The 13,375-nt window shown below is 40.2% G+C and overlaps 1 protein-coding gene across 2 annotated transcripts in view; it reads left to right on the plus strand.

The window, feature by feature from the left end:
• Positions 1-13,050, plus strand: part of MRPL22 (mitochondrial ribosomal protein L22) — a 44,166-nt gene extending 31,116 nt beyond the window's left edge. For both annotated transcript variants that reach the window (XM_047774618.1, XM_047774572.1), the window contains exons 4-7: positions 2,403-2,468; positions 3,952-4,029; positions 6,080-6,149; positions 12,754-13,050. In XM_047774618.1, coding sequence (XP_047630574.1) covers positions 2,403-2,468; positions 3,952-4,029; positions 6,080-6,149; positions 12,754-12,965 — 426 coding nt within the window. In that variant the 3' untranslated portion in view covers positions 12,966-13,050. The remainder of the gene's footprint in view (positions 1-2,402; positions 2,469-3,951; positions 4,030-6,079; positions 6,150-12,753) is intronic.
• Positions 13,051-13,375: the final 325 nt, after the last annotated feature.

Here is a 13,375-nt window from a genome sequence, read left to right on the forward strand (position 1 = left end):
TTTGCTTTTTTAGGGCCACGCTTGCGACATATGGAGGTTCCCAGGCTAGGGGTCAGATTGGAGCCAGAACTGCAGCTGCCAGCCTATACCACAGCTCACGGCAGTGAAGGATCCTTAACCCACTGAGTGAGGCCAGGGATCGAACATGCATCCTTGTGGATACTAGTTGGATTTGTTTCCGCTGCGCCATGACAGGAACTCATGGAGCTTTTTAGTTTTAGAAGAGCATGACTGAATAAACATGGGATTCCTTTTTCCCAAATGTCTTTCCAGGATTACGATATCATACACAATTCAGGTTTAGATATCCCACTGTGGGAAACCAAGTGTTGAAAGGATCTATGTAAAAAATTTTATCGAATGTATGAATTTTATTTATTAACGTTATCAGTCATGACAGTTCTTCTGTCTTGTCCCGTGCTCCGCAGGACACTTTATTGCTGAAAATATAATTGGGCTTTTGCTACAATTTTCAGCCTGTCAACTTGTATTGCAACTGAAATGAAATCTCCTACATATTAAAAGATGGCCACTTGAGAAAACTCTGTTATTTCTGAGGCATTTGAAAATTTCCAGCAGGAGTCAGAATGTTAGAAAGTTCTGAGGTCTCTCTTTCATTATTTGCCTTGAAAATGTTGTCTAATTTTTTTCTTTTACAGTGGCAGTGTGGTATAGTAGTGGAAAGAATCTGGGTTTTAGAGTCATAAGGGAAACTTCAAAGATATACCTGCCAGACATGGTATTAGGCCCTTTCTGCTTCCCTGAGGGGCACTTACAAGCTTTGTGATTTTGGACAAGTCACTTGATTTCTCTGAATTGCTATTTGTAGTTACAAAATGTTTTTTTCTCCCATTTCATACAGTTAGGTCACATAAAATCCTGGGCTCTTCAAGTGCTTTGTGAACTGTAGATGGTTTCTTGGATGTTTGATTAAACCAGGCAATTGGATATGCCTACTGCTATAAACAAAAGATAATAAAAGCTAACATTGCTGAAGGTCTTCCCACGTGCTAGGCACTGTAAAGTACCATCTTTACCTAGGTTACTTTATTTAATCCTTCTTATGGTTTTGTGCACTAGGTACTATTATCATCATTTTATTTATTTTTTTTAAGTTTTAAGTCATGTTTATTGAAGAATTTACATTCAGTAAAACACTGAAATTTGACAAATGCAGAAACCAACCTTAAATCAAACTGTAGGAATAGTTCCTCATGAACACACCCCTTGAAACTTACGCAACAAACTTTTCCCTGATCCTTAGCAATCTATTGATCCATTTTCTGTCAGAGAGATCAAAGTTAATTACCACCACCATGAAAGGGATAGAGAAAGCAAAAACCTCTGTTCCATATATTTCACATGTTCAAATATACCATACCTCCTTGAAAAGCTGCTTCTAAGCACCAGCTCTGAATTTTGTCAGCATCTTAAACTGGACCAAGCCGAGTCGCACGCCGCAGCCGAAAAAGCTTTATTTTTTAATTAATAGAAGATTTACAGTGTTTTGTCAATTTCTGCTGTATAGCACAGTGACCCAGTTTTTTATATACACACACACACACACACACACACATACATACTTATATACACACATACATATGTACATACATACGTACATATATATACACACACACACACACACACACTCTTTTTCTCACATTGTCCTCCATCAGGTTCCATCATAAGTGATTAGATATGTTCCCAGTACTACACAGCAGGATCTCATTGCTTATACCCCAAACTCCCAGTCCATCTCCCCCCGCTGCCACCGCCTTGGCAACCACAAGTGTGTTCTCCATGTCCCTGAGTTTGTTTCTTTTCTGGAGACAGGTTCCTTTTGCTGTATATTAGATTCCAGATCTATGATCTTCGTTTTAAAGAATAAGGCAGGGAGAGGTTAAGTAGCTTGGCTCTGTAGCTGGTAAGTGGTAGAGCTGGGACTCCAGCCTGGGTAGTCTGATGCTAGAGCCTATGCTCTTGACCAAACACTTAGAAATTGGTTTTCTTATGAAAATAGTTATTTTGTCCACTTCACCATTGTTTTCACTAACTGAAAACTTTTTTTTTTAATCGTACCTTTTCTTTTGCTCTTTTAGCTAGCCATTTGAAGTGTTTTCAAAATACTCTCATTTAAATCTTTTACTCTGGATAGAAATGTTGCAACTTTTGGCACAAACTAGCCATTTTACAGTTTCTGTTTCTCCTTTAGTAATCTTTATGACATAGTGAGAATTTGGAAAAATATAACTTTGTATAGGGAAAAAGAATCTCCAAATTCTTAAAAATGTTTTTATTTCTTATGGAAGCATTTTTATTAGCATAGAAAGTAAAAACTATATTAGCAGTGTATTACTGTCATTTTGATGAACTTGCTTAATTTTTTTCTTACCATTTTTAAGGAAATCTACCATTGTCGAAGACAAATAAAGTACAGCAAGGACAAGATGTGGTATTTAGCAAAACTGGTAAGCTAAAATGACCATTACCATGTAACACTTAGGGAAAGGAGCTAAAAGACTTGTCCTGATTTCTCAGAAAAGTGAGGAGTATAATTACATGATAAGACTTCTGGTAGGTAACCCAAAAATGATTGCTTAGAGATGAGTGATTTTGCTTAATTTTTACCTCCTGAGAAACTATGTAGCTATGTAGATACTTGAAACAAAAGCATCAAGAACCTGGTTACAGGAGTTCCCGTTGTGGCGCAGTGGTTAACGAATCCGACTAGGAACCATGAGGTTGTGGGTTCGGTCCCTGCCCTTGCTCAGTGGGTTAACGATCCGGCGTTGCCATGAGCTGTGGTGTAGGTTGCAGACGCGGCTCGGATCCCACGTTGCTGTGGTTCTGGCATAGGCCAGTAGCTACAGCTCTGATTCGACCCCTAGCCTGGGAACCTCCATATGCTGCGGGAGCAGCCCAAGAAATGGCAAAAAGACAAAAAAAAAAAAAACAAAAAAAAATTAAATTAAATTAAAAAAAAAAGAAAAAAAAGAACCTGGTTACAATTAGAGAATGAAGGAAGCATATTTATATATCTATAAAAGTTAATTCAACCTATTTCACAACTGTTGCCTTTTAAGTTTTTTCCCCAGAAGATGAAATTTATATATGAGAGAAGAAAAAGTAGCACATACACATGTAGTACATCTATTCTGTAGGAGAAGGAGATGCTTTTAATGCCTAGTGTGGTCCTTGCCAACCTGGATCCTTCTCTGTCACGTCTGTTGTTATTATTATTGAAATCATTATAATCCAGGTTTTATAGTTTAAAATATTTGATTATGTCCTAAAGCAGGTGGTAGTATCCCTTCTCAAACTCTTCTCTTTTACCTGCATTTAGCTATTTTTATTTATTTATTTATTTATTTATTTATTTATTTATTTATTTATTTTTTGGTCTTTTGTCTTTTTTTTTTAGGGCCACACCCACAGCATATGGAGGTTCCCAGGCTAGGGGTCTAATCAGAGCTACAGCTGCCGGCCTACACCACAGCTCACGGCAACACCAGATCCTTAACCCACCAAGCAAGGCCAGGGATCGAACCCACAATCTCATGGTTCCTAGTTGGATTCATTTCTGCTGCACCACGATGGGAACTCCCTATTTTTATTCTTTTTTTTTTCTTTTGTTTTTTTGCCTTTTCCAGGGCTGCTCCCATGGCATATGGAGGTTCCCAGGCTAGGGGTCTAATCAGAGCTACAGCTGTCGGCCTACACCACAGCTCACGGCAGCACCGGATCCTTAACCCACTGAGAGAGGCCAGGTATCGAACCCACAACTTCATAGTTCCTAGTTGGATTCATTTCTGCTGCTCCATGACGGGAACTCCTAATTAGCTAATTTTAAAAGTTATTTGGATTGTGTGAGGCTTTAACTTTTCATTGAAAAGGGAACATTCGCTTTGTAAAATAATTTATTTTCTCTTGTCTGTTACCCTTTAATTCTAGATACGAGGAATGTCTATTGACCAGGCTTTGGCTCAGTTGGAATTCAGTGACAAAAAGGGGGCTCAAATAATTAAAGAGGTAAACTGAGATTGGCTGCAAGTGCGCACATAGCTGTCACTCATGTGTTAGTAAGCTTGGCCTAAAAACCAAATTCTCTGGTATAAATGCATAGTTTATATAATTCAGATTTAGGGTACTCAGTTTGATTACTGTCCTTATACCTTAAGAATGTTGTGTGGTTTAAGTATTTTTTTTCCCGAGATGCCTTTTTTTTTTTTTTTTTTTTTTGGTGGTCATTTTAGGGCTGCACCCATGGCATATGGAGGTTCTCAGGCTAGGGGTTGAATCAGAGCTGTAGTCACTGGCCTAACCCACAGCCACAGCAACACCAGATCTGAGCCTCATTTGCAACCTACACCACAGCTCATGGCAACACAGGATTCTTAACCCCCTGAGCGAGGCCAGAGATAGAACCTGCAACCTCATGGTTCCTCGTCGGATTCATTTCCGCTGAGCCACGAAGGGAACTCCTGAGATGCTTTTATTTGCATCAGATAGTCATTTATATTTTACAGTCTATGAGGTGACCCATCTTATTTTTAATCATTGGGGGCTTGATACATTTTTTAGAAGATTTTTGTGTCACTTCCACAACTGAGAGCTTGTGGTTTTATACTTAGTTGAGTGGAAGGAGCACTGGACTCAGACTTGGAGTCTTCGTCTTTTCTCTGATAATGTCTCTTGGGACTACGGGCAGGACACGTGTCCGGTTCCATTTTTCTCACTTGTAAACTAGGTGGAATCGGATTAGATGGTCTCTAAAAACCCTTCTAGCTCTAAATATAGATGATTCACTAGGTACAAATGTGCTAATGGTATTTGTGCTGACCCATTCTAGGCATATGAATGTTTTTGTTTCAAAAAACTGGGTTGAGGGGGGTGGGGGGATTTGCTTGGGCTGTGGGATGGAAAGCCTGTGAAATCAGATTGTTACGATCATTTTACAACTATAGATGTGATAAATTCATTTGAATAATTACAAAAAAATAAAAAACATTAAAAAAGGAAGAAATGAAAAAAAAACTGGGTTGAGGACATCTGAGGCTATCAGCATTATTTTTCATACTTCACTTAATTTTCACATAAATCGATCTTATCATTTCAGTTTACTAGTTGAATAGTTGAGATTATTGGATTCAGACTTCTAAGAGACTCTATTGTAATGCCTGTATTTAATTCTATTCAGAAAGCACTTATTAAGTATCTGCTGTGTACCCAGCTTTGTACTACATTCTTCATCTTTAAATGAGTGAAAGATCTGATTTCTGTTATTTCTGACAATTGTCCTATTTTTAAAAATGCGTTTTAAAGGAAATTAACTTACTCCAAATATCTACGGAGTATAAATTTAATAATTCTTTTTTTTTTTTTTTAATCTTTTTTAGGGCCGCACCTGAGGCATGTGGAGGTTCCCAGGCTAGGGGTCTAATCGGAGCTGTTGCCACCAGCCTACACCACAGCCACAGCCGTGCCAGGTCCGAGCCACATCTGCGACCTACACCACAGGTCATGGCAATGCTGGATCCTTAACCCGCTGAGTGAGGCCAGGGATTGAACCCTCAACCTCATGGTTCCTAGTCAGATTCGTTTTTGCACCTCCATGATAGGAACTCCTGATAATTCTTAAAGGAAATTTTCAAGTATGCTTTTTCTCTACTTGTCTGAGTTGTTAATGGTTATTTTGGATCCAAAGTTTAAAATTTTTCGATAAGATTTGGTTCTTGAGCTTCTTGAATTTTTTGACAGGTCTGTGATTCAAAGACATAATGTTCATTACTGAGCGTACTGCTGCAAGTGCTGTTATCTCCTTTATAGCTTACGCATTCCATTTAAAACTCAGCAGGATGGACTGTGTTCTTTGCATTGGCAGTTCTTGTCCAAGGAAGGAAAGCATACTGTACCCTTTCTCCTTAGTACTGTTATCATTTGATATTCCCTTTTTAAAGTTGACCATAAAAGGAAGAGGTCTGATTAGCAGTCATATTATAGAGATAACAAGAAATGAGAAATTTAATTCTGTTTTAGTTCAGGGTCAGCCATATGAATGCCTTTCTTTTCCTTGTTTAAGGTTCTCTTAGAAGCACAAGATATGGCAGTGAGAGACCACAATGTGGAATTCAGATCCAATTTGTACGTAGGTAAGATCTTTAATATTCTTAGCTTTGCAAAGTGTCTTCCAGTAGTGATGCCAAGTTCTTTATCTAATAATAGTCTTTCATATCTAACTACTTAGGGTTGTGTTTGCCAGTGAAAATTGCTGGTAATAGCTTACTCTTCAGCCTTCAGCATGCTAATATTAGTCTTTTGTAATTGGTTACAGTGTTACCGCTTTATTGTTACCTATTCTGTAAGGAGATGGAGATCATGAAAGGTTTTGACTAAGGAAGAATGTAACTGATTTTTTAAAAGATGAATTTTTTTGTCAACCCATCGGAGATATATAAAGGATCACTGGTAGACTTAATCTTTATTTAGGGATTTCCTGTTGTGGCTCTGTGGGTTGAGGACCTGATGTCTCTGTGAAGATGAGGGTTCAATCCCTGGCCTCACTCAGTGGATTAAGAATCCGGAGTCACCATGGCTGTGGCATAGGCCAGCAGTTGAAGCTCTGATTTGACCTCTAGCCTGGGAACTTCTATATGCCGCAGATGTGGGCATAAAAAGAAAAAAAATCTTTTATTTATAATGTGTCAGGCCAGGTACCTAATCCAAAAAAATGTTATGTAGGTTAACCGTCCAATTATCAGAATGGAAAATCTGTTGAATTATCAAAGCCAAGGGGCCTACAAAGGCTCAGATGACCCAGATGTGTTTGTTCCCTTTTGTTATTATATCCTGAAGCATTACCTCTGGTTTTGAATGGTTATTTCACATCACATTAAATCAGTGTAAGTCCACATGCTTTGGGAGACATGGTGTCCTCTACAAATATAAGGAATTTTTTAGTAGCATACCTTCACACAGCTCTTTTTCTAGAAAGAGATCAGTGTTTATTACAAAGCTCTCTTACAAAGCTCACCCCCAACACCACAGTAAAATTATTGCAGCAGTTATTCCAAGCTCAGCAGTTTTGTTATCAAACAAAGGTGTTGATAAAAAAGCAAAATTTTCCCAGTCTGCCAAACCTATATTTAAGAAGGACTGTTTTTTATCTAAAGACATTTAAACTCCAGATAGGGGAATTGCTATTCTCCAAATAAAGGGGAAAGGCTAAATCATTAGGAGGGAAGTTAGCTGTGCACACATCATCTTTCAACACTTAGAAGTTTAAAAAAAAAAATCTAAATTCCACTTTGTCACATAATCTCTGCTTTACTGGAGTGGTTAAGTTAAAGTCTTACCTCAGCTCACGTGGAATTGATTCTGGCAAGCATACTTGTTTCTAAAATTCAGAGGAGTTATGATTTTCAGTTGAAATATCATTTTAACTAATTATATTCTGATACATGCATAGATGCAGAGGGAAATCAAAATGGCAAATTCAAAAGATTCAGGCCACAGTAGTTAATCATAAGTGTTTTCTTCTGGGAGCATCATGAATAAATAAGGCTGGGAGGACCCAGAGTCATGGGAAGAGATGAAGTGGATAAAGAGCAAGACCATTTGCTTAAAAGTTCTTGGTGACCTTTCCTGCTCTATGCCTGAATATCAAATCAAACTTAATTTTACACAATTTCATAGGAATATTGACTTCTTAGCTGATAGACAATATTTCATAATGGAGTTCAGAGGCAAGTGAAATAGAATTTGTCCTTAAATCTGTTTCAGTAATTGTAGTGTAGAGAGATAGGGTGAGGAGCTTCATCTTGTCTTCCCAAATGAAGGGGCAAAGTTCAGTGTCGCCTTCAAGCAAAAATCAGTTTAACCAGGAGTTCTCACTGTGGCGCAGGGGGTTAAGAATCTGATAGCAGTGGCTCAGGTTGCTGTGGTGTGGTTTTTCTCCTTGGCCCAGTGCAGTGGCTTAAAGTGTCCAGCATTGCTGCAGCTGTAGCTTAGGTCACAGCTATGGCTCAGATTCAGTCCCTGGCCTGGGGACTTCCATATGCTGTGGGTGTGGCCGTAAAAAAAAAAAAAAAAAAAGAGGAAAAAAAAATCAACATAACCAGTCCATTGGGAGCGAGTCTTTGTTTTCTTGGTCTCCTTGTGTCCATTTCTGCCTCACCTGCACCTTCTTGTCATCTAGTTCAGTGTTCATAATCTCTTTCCTTTTTCTTTCTTTTTTTTGGGGGGGGGTGTCTTTTTTTCTTTTTAGGGCTGCACCCATGGCATGTGGAGGTTCCCAGGCTAGGGGTCAAATCGGAGCTGTAGCCACCAGCCCATGCCACAGCCATAGCAATGCAAGATTGGAGCTGTATCTGCGACCTACACCACAGCCCATGGCAACACCGGGTCCTTAACCACTAAGCAAGGCCAGGGATCCAGCCTGCTTCCTCATGCTAGTTGGGTTCTCTAACTGCTGAGTCATGATGGAACTCCATAATCTCTTTTCTTAAGTCAGCCTTATAAGTTTAGATTTGTCTTATGATTTTAAAAATTCGTTTGCTAATATGTTGTGGCCTGATCTCCATAATGAAGGGAAAAGAGATGAGTGCCTTCAGGAAGATAGAGTGTCTGACCACATGTCAGGCTTCTTATTCCTGTATTTGCTACACTTCCCTGATGGAGTTGCCTGAGAGTCTTATTAAAAATACAGATTCCCAGGCCTCACAAACTCACTGCATCTGAAACCCCCGGGGAGAGTCTTGGGTAATTACTCAAGTGATTCTTACCTATAAAATGTGGGAAACTGGTTTATCTTCTTAGAGTCTTTGAAAAGGCTTAGACATTTCATTCCATAGGCTTCTTTTAGAGCTTTGAAAGACTAGTTAACTGTTGGCTACCAATTCATCTCAGCAGTAGCTCTTTCCATCCCCTGAAATAAGGAAGTACAGACATTGTAAGGGAAATGCTTTTTTGGCAGCATATGTTCTCATTACATGGTAATTCCTTCAAATGCTTGCCATCAGTCTAAAACTAATGCCTGGTGTTGCGTGACCACAGACTTTGAAAGGTCATTTCCTTTCCCAACTTATAATGGTGACTAATGACTCTGTGAAAAGGCCTTAACAAGTGGACATGGACTAATAAAATGTCACTGCATCGTGATTCATGGCATCTGAAGTGATTCACTTCAGGGAAAGTGGTCGGCTGACTTTGTAAATCAGTCTTCCGGGCTAAGAGTAATGAAGGAAGAAGTGGGGAGGGTTTCTAAAGCTAAAATGTCAAGATTCTCATTAAATACCAGTAGTAGGAAATATTGACAGTATTTTAACTATGTGGTACCTCTTGGGCATTATCTTTGGAAGAACATTATCTTGGGCATTATCTTTAGAAGGTTGTTTCCATCTTTGAGATCTTTTAATGCTTTTTCTTTAATTCTACAAATATTGAGTGCCTTCAGTGGGTATACTGCCCACACAGTTAGCGATTTAAAACACGTAGCCCATGTAGTTTTGGTCTTCTTATGCATGTTTCTGCCCCACCAGCACCTTCTTTTAATCAAATTCTGTGTTCAAAATCTTTTTTTTTTTTAAGGGCCGCATCTGAGGCTTATGGACGTTTCCAGGCTAGGGGTTGAATCGGAGCTACAGCTGCTGGCCTACACCACAGCCACAGCAATGCCAGATCTGAGCCACATCTGTGACCTGCACCACAGCTCATGGCAATGCTGGATCCTTAACCCACTGGGGATTGAACCTGCATCCTCACGGGTGCTAGTCAGATTCATTTCCGCTGAGCCACAGCAGGAATTCCAGGCTGTGTTGTATATTCCCATTCCAAAGTATTAAAGAATCTTGGTATTTCAGAAGAATTAACATATTTGTTTTGACATAAAAGCATGATGGCATTATGTGTATAAAGATAGGCAGATGATATTTTATGACTTGAGGATGAAACAGTAACTGGAATAAATGGCTAAAGCAGGTTTTGAATGTGTGCTCTTATGTGTTTTGGGAGAGATAAGAAGAAAATGACAGTTACCATAGATCCTGGTAGGATTGATCCTTGTGTTTTGATTGATTATGTACTGCTGCACAGTTAATTTTGATACTTATTCCACTGGTGTAGTCTTCCTTATTCTCAGAGTGTTTGGAAATTGGTGCTCAAATTGGATAGAGTAGCAATTTTGGATAAAAGTAGCCATCATGTTTGTAAAACCTTTTTAGAAGTTTTTTATCCTCTTCTTATTTGTAAGTTTCCTCCTGCCAGGTGGATACAGGGCACCTGGTGTTACTTCATTATAGAGTGATTTGTATAATGCTACTTTCTCTTTGGAAAAACTTAACTTTTTAAAAAAGTATAATTGAATATGACATTAATTTCAGGTGTACAACATAATGATTCAATTTTGGTATAAAGTATAAAGCAATCACCAGCGAGTTCCCATGATGTCTCAGTGGTAACGAACCTCACAAGTATCCATGAGGATGTGGGTTCGATCCTGGCCCTCTTCAGTGGGTTAAGGATCCAGTTTGGCCACAGTGTAGGTCACAGATGCAGCTCGGATCTGGCGTTGCTATGGCTGTAGTGTAGGCCGGCAGCTGCAGCTCCGTTCCAACCCCTAGCCTGGGAACTTCCATATGCTGTGGGTGCAGCCCTAAAAAAAAGAAAGAAAGAAAGTAATCGCTACAATGTCTAGTTAGCATCTGTCACCACACATACAGAATTTTTCTTCTTGTGATGAGAACTTTTAAGATCTGTTTTTTTTTTTACCACTTTCAAATATGTAATACAGTATAATTACCTGTGGTCACCATGGACTGACTACAGCTCCATGACTTTTTATTTTATTTTATTTATTTATTTTTGTCTTTTAGCCACACTCCCGGCATATGGAGGTTCCCAGGCTAAGGGGTCCAATTGGAGCTGCAGCTGCTGGCCTACGCTGCAGCCACAGCAATGTCAGATCCGAGCCTCGTCTGCCACCTACACCACAGCTCAAGGCCTCGCCAGATCCTTAGCCTACTGAGCGAGGCCAGCAATTCAACCTGCATCCTCAAGGATGCTGGTCAGATTTGTTTCTGCTGAGCCATGACGGGAACTCCTGACTTTTTATTTTATAACTGGAATTTTGTATCTTTTGACTCCTTACACACATTTCGCCCCCCTCCCCACCCCCATCTTTGGAAAAAATTTAAATTTATTTCTTAAGATGATTTTTATTTTTTCTGTTATAGTTGGTTTACAGTGTTCTGTCAATTAAAGTTACTTCTTTAGTGCTCAGTAGATGAGGTTGATAAAAGGGCAGTAGCTCTCTCTTTATCTCACTGAGACCACGGGCAGTTTTCTTAATCACTTTCATCCTTAGCTTTCTCTTTGGCAAAATTCGGATGCTTCTGCTGAAACCCATTTCGTGAGGGGATTGTAGTTAGAGGGTTATGGAGCACACACTTTGATATGTCCCTGTGATGTAAAGTTCTGTCACGGTAAGAATGAAAGAATGGTGATCATTGAAGTGGATTAATTTGATATGTAGTCTACAGATTTTGCCTTTTAAAAAGGCCTATTAAATTAACTAAAAAAGTAAAACTAAATAAACTTTAGGCTAGTAGAAGGCAGTTACTACTCTGATTTCCTGAGAGTGAATAGGTGAACGGACTTCTTCTTCTTCTATTTAAAAGGTTTCTTCAAATTTTACAAGGTCAAACTTTGATGTGGAATGGGGGAGGGGAGGGGAGGAGGCAGATATGATATAGGAGTTCCTAAAACTGGCTGTGAATCAGAGTTGCTTGGGCAGGGGAGGGGTTGTTTGCTAAGGATGTAATTTCTAAGGTCCACTCCAAATATACTAAATTAGACTCTCCAGATATGGGTTCTTAGCAACAGCATTTTATTTTATTTTTTAATTTTTAAATATTTGGGTCATGCCTGTGGCATGTGGAACTGCCTGGGCTAGGGATTGAACTCAAGCCACAGGGGTGCCATTGCTGGATCCTTAAGCACTAGACTACCAGGAAACTGCAGCATCAGCCTCAGCCTCTTAAATATTTTCCCTAGGTTACTTTGGTGTAGCTAGCCTGAGGACAGCACTTGGGAACCATTGGTTCCAGAGGCTTTGCACATGGAGTAAAATCAGAATGTCTTCCCTCAAGCTCCAGGGCTTTCTGCAGTCTTGCCTTTACTTCTGATCTGTTTCCCTTGTTTGCAGCACTCTTTGCCTTGCTTGCTATGCTTCATTCAGCAGGTTCTCTTCCCTAAAACAAGCCAAGCACTTTCCCACCACTGGGCCCTTGCACTTGCTGTTCCTTCTGCCTGGAAAACCTTCTCCCTAGATATTTGCATGAATGATTCTCTCTGGTTTTGCATCAAATGTCTCTTCTTCAAGGAGGCCTCTTCACACCCCCAGTCTGAAGTTGCCCTCCAACACCCCCATTAATCTCTGTCACATCACTGTTAGCGCTTATCACTGATTGAAATGATCACGTTTATTTTCTGTTTTTCTCCTCTGGAGTGCGCACTGCATGAAGGCAGGGCCCTTGCTGGTCTTGTTCATTCTTTGTGTCTCCACCGCTTGGTTCTTAGTAAGGAAGGATTTGGGGGGTGGTCGCCTTGAGGTGAGTCTGCTCTAGTCAGTCAGCCAGCAGGCTCGAGTAGTCTTAGAATCCTGTTGAGGCGAGGACAGAAATCGCTCAGCCGATCGAGCTGTCTGTCATCTTGTGGTTACAGTCATTTCCCATAATTCTCTTTTTCTTCCCTGTCTAGCTGAGTCCACCTCAGGGCGAGGCCAGTACCTGAAACGCATCCGATACCACGGCAGAGGTCGCTTTGGGATTATGGAGAAGGTTTTTTGCCACTATTTTGTGAAGTTGGTGGAAGGCCCCCCACCTCCACGTGAGGCACCAAAGACAGCAGTCGCCCACGCCAGAGAGTATATTCAGGAGCTTCGAAACCGGACTATCACGCACGCTCTCTGATGGGGGTGTTCCAACTCCGCAGTGTCTCTGTTTTACCATTTATTTCCTGAAGCCAACAGAAATTAAAGACCAGTGCTTTTTATGATTTGGCATTGAATTATTGAAATACAAAGCACAACTGCTAGTTTTACATGAATATTTATTAGGCTTTGCCCATCTCCTGTGAGCTTCTGGGTATATAATGTATGTTCTTTTGGTTTTCAGAGCTGCACCCGCGGCATACCGAGGTTCCCAGGCTAGGGGTCCCATCGGAGCTGCAGCTGCTGGCCTACACCACAGCCACAGCAACGCCAGATCCAAGCCTGTCTGTGACCTACACCACAGCTCACAGCAACACAGGATCCTTAACTCACTGAGCGAGGCCAGGGATCAAACCCGCAACGTCATGGTTCCTAGTTGGATTTGTTTCC

Source organism: Phacochoerus africanus, chromosome 1 (assembly GCF_016906955.1).
Source record: "Phacochoerus africanus isolate WHEZ1 chromosome 1, ROS_Pafr_v1, whole genome shotgun sequence".
NCBI classification, from domain to species: domain Eukaryota; kingdom Metazoa; phylum Chordata; class Mammalia; order Artiodactyla; family Suidae; genus Phacochoerus; species Phacochoerus africanus.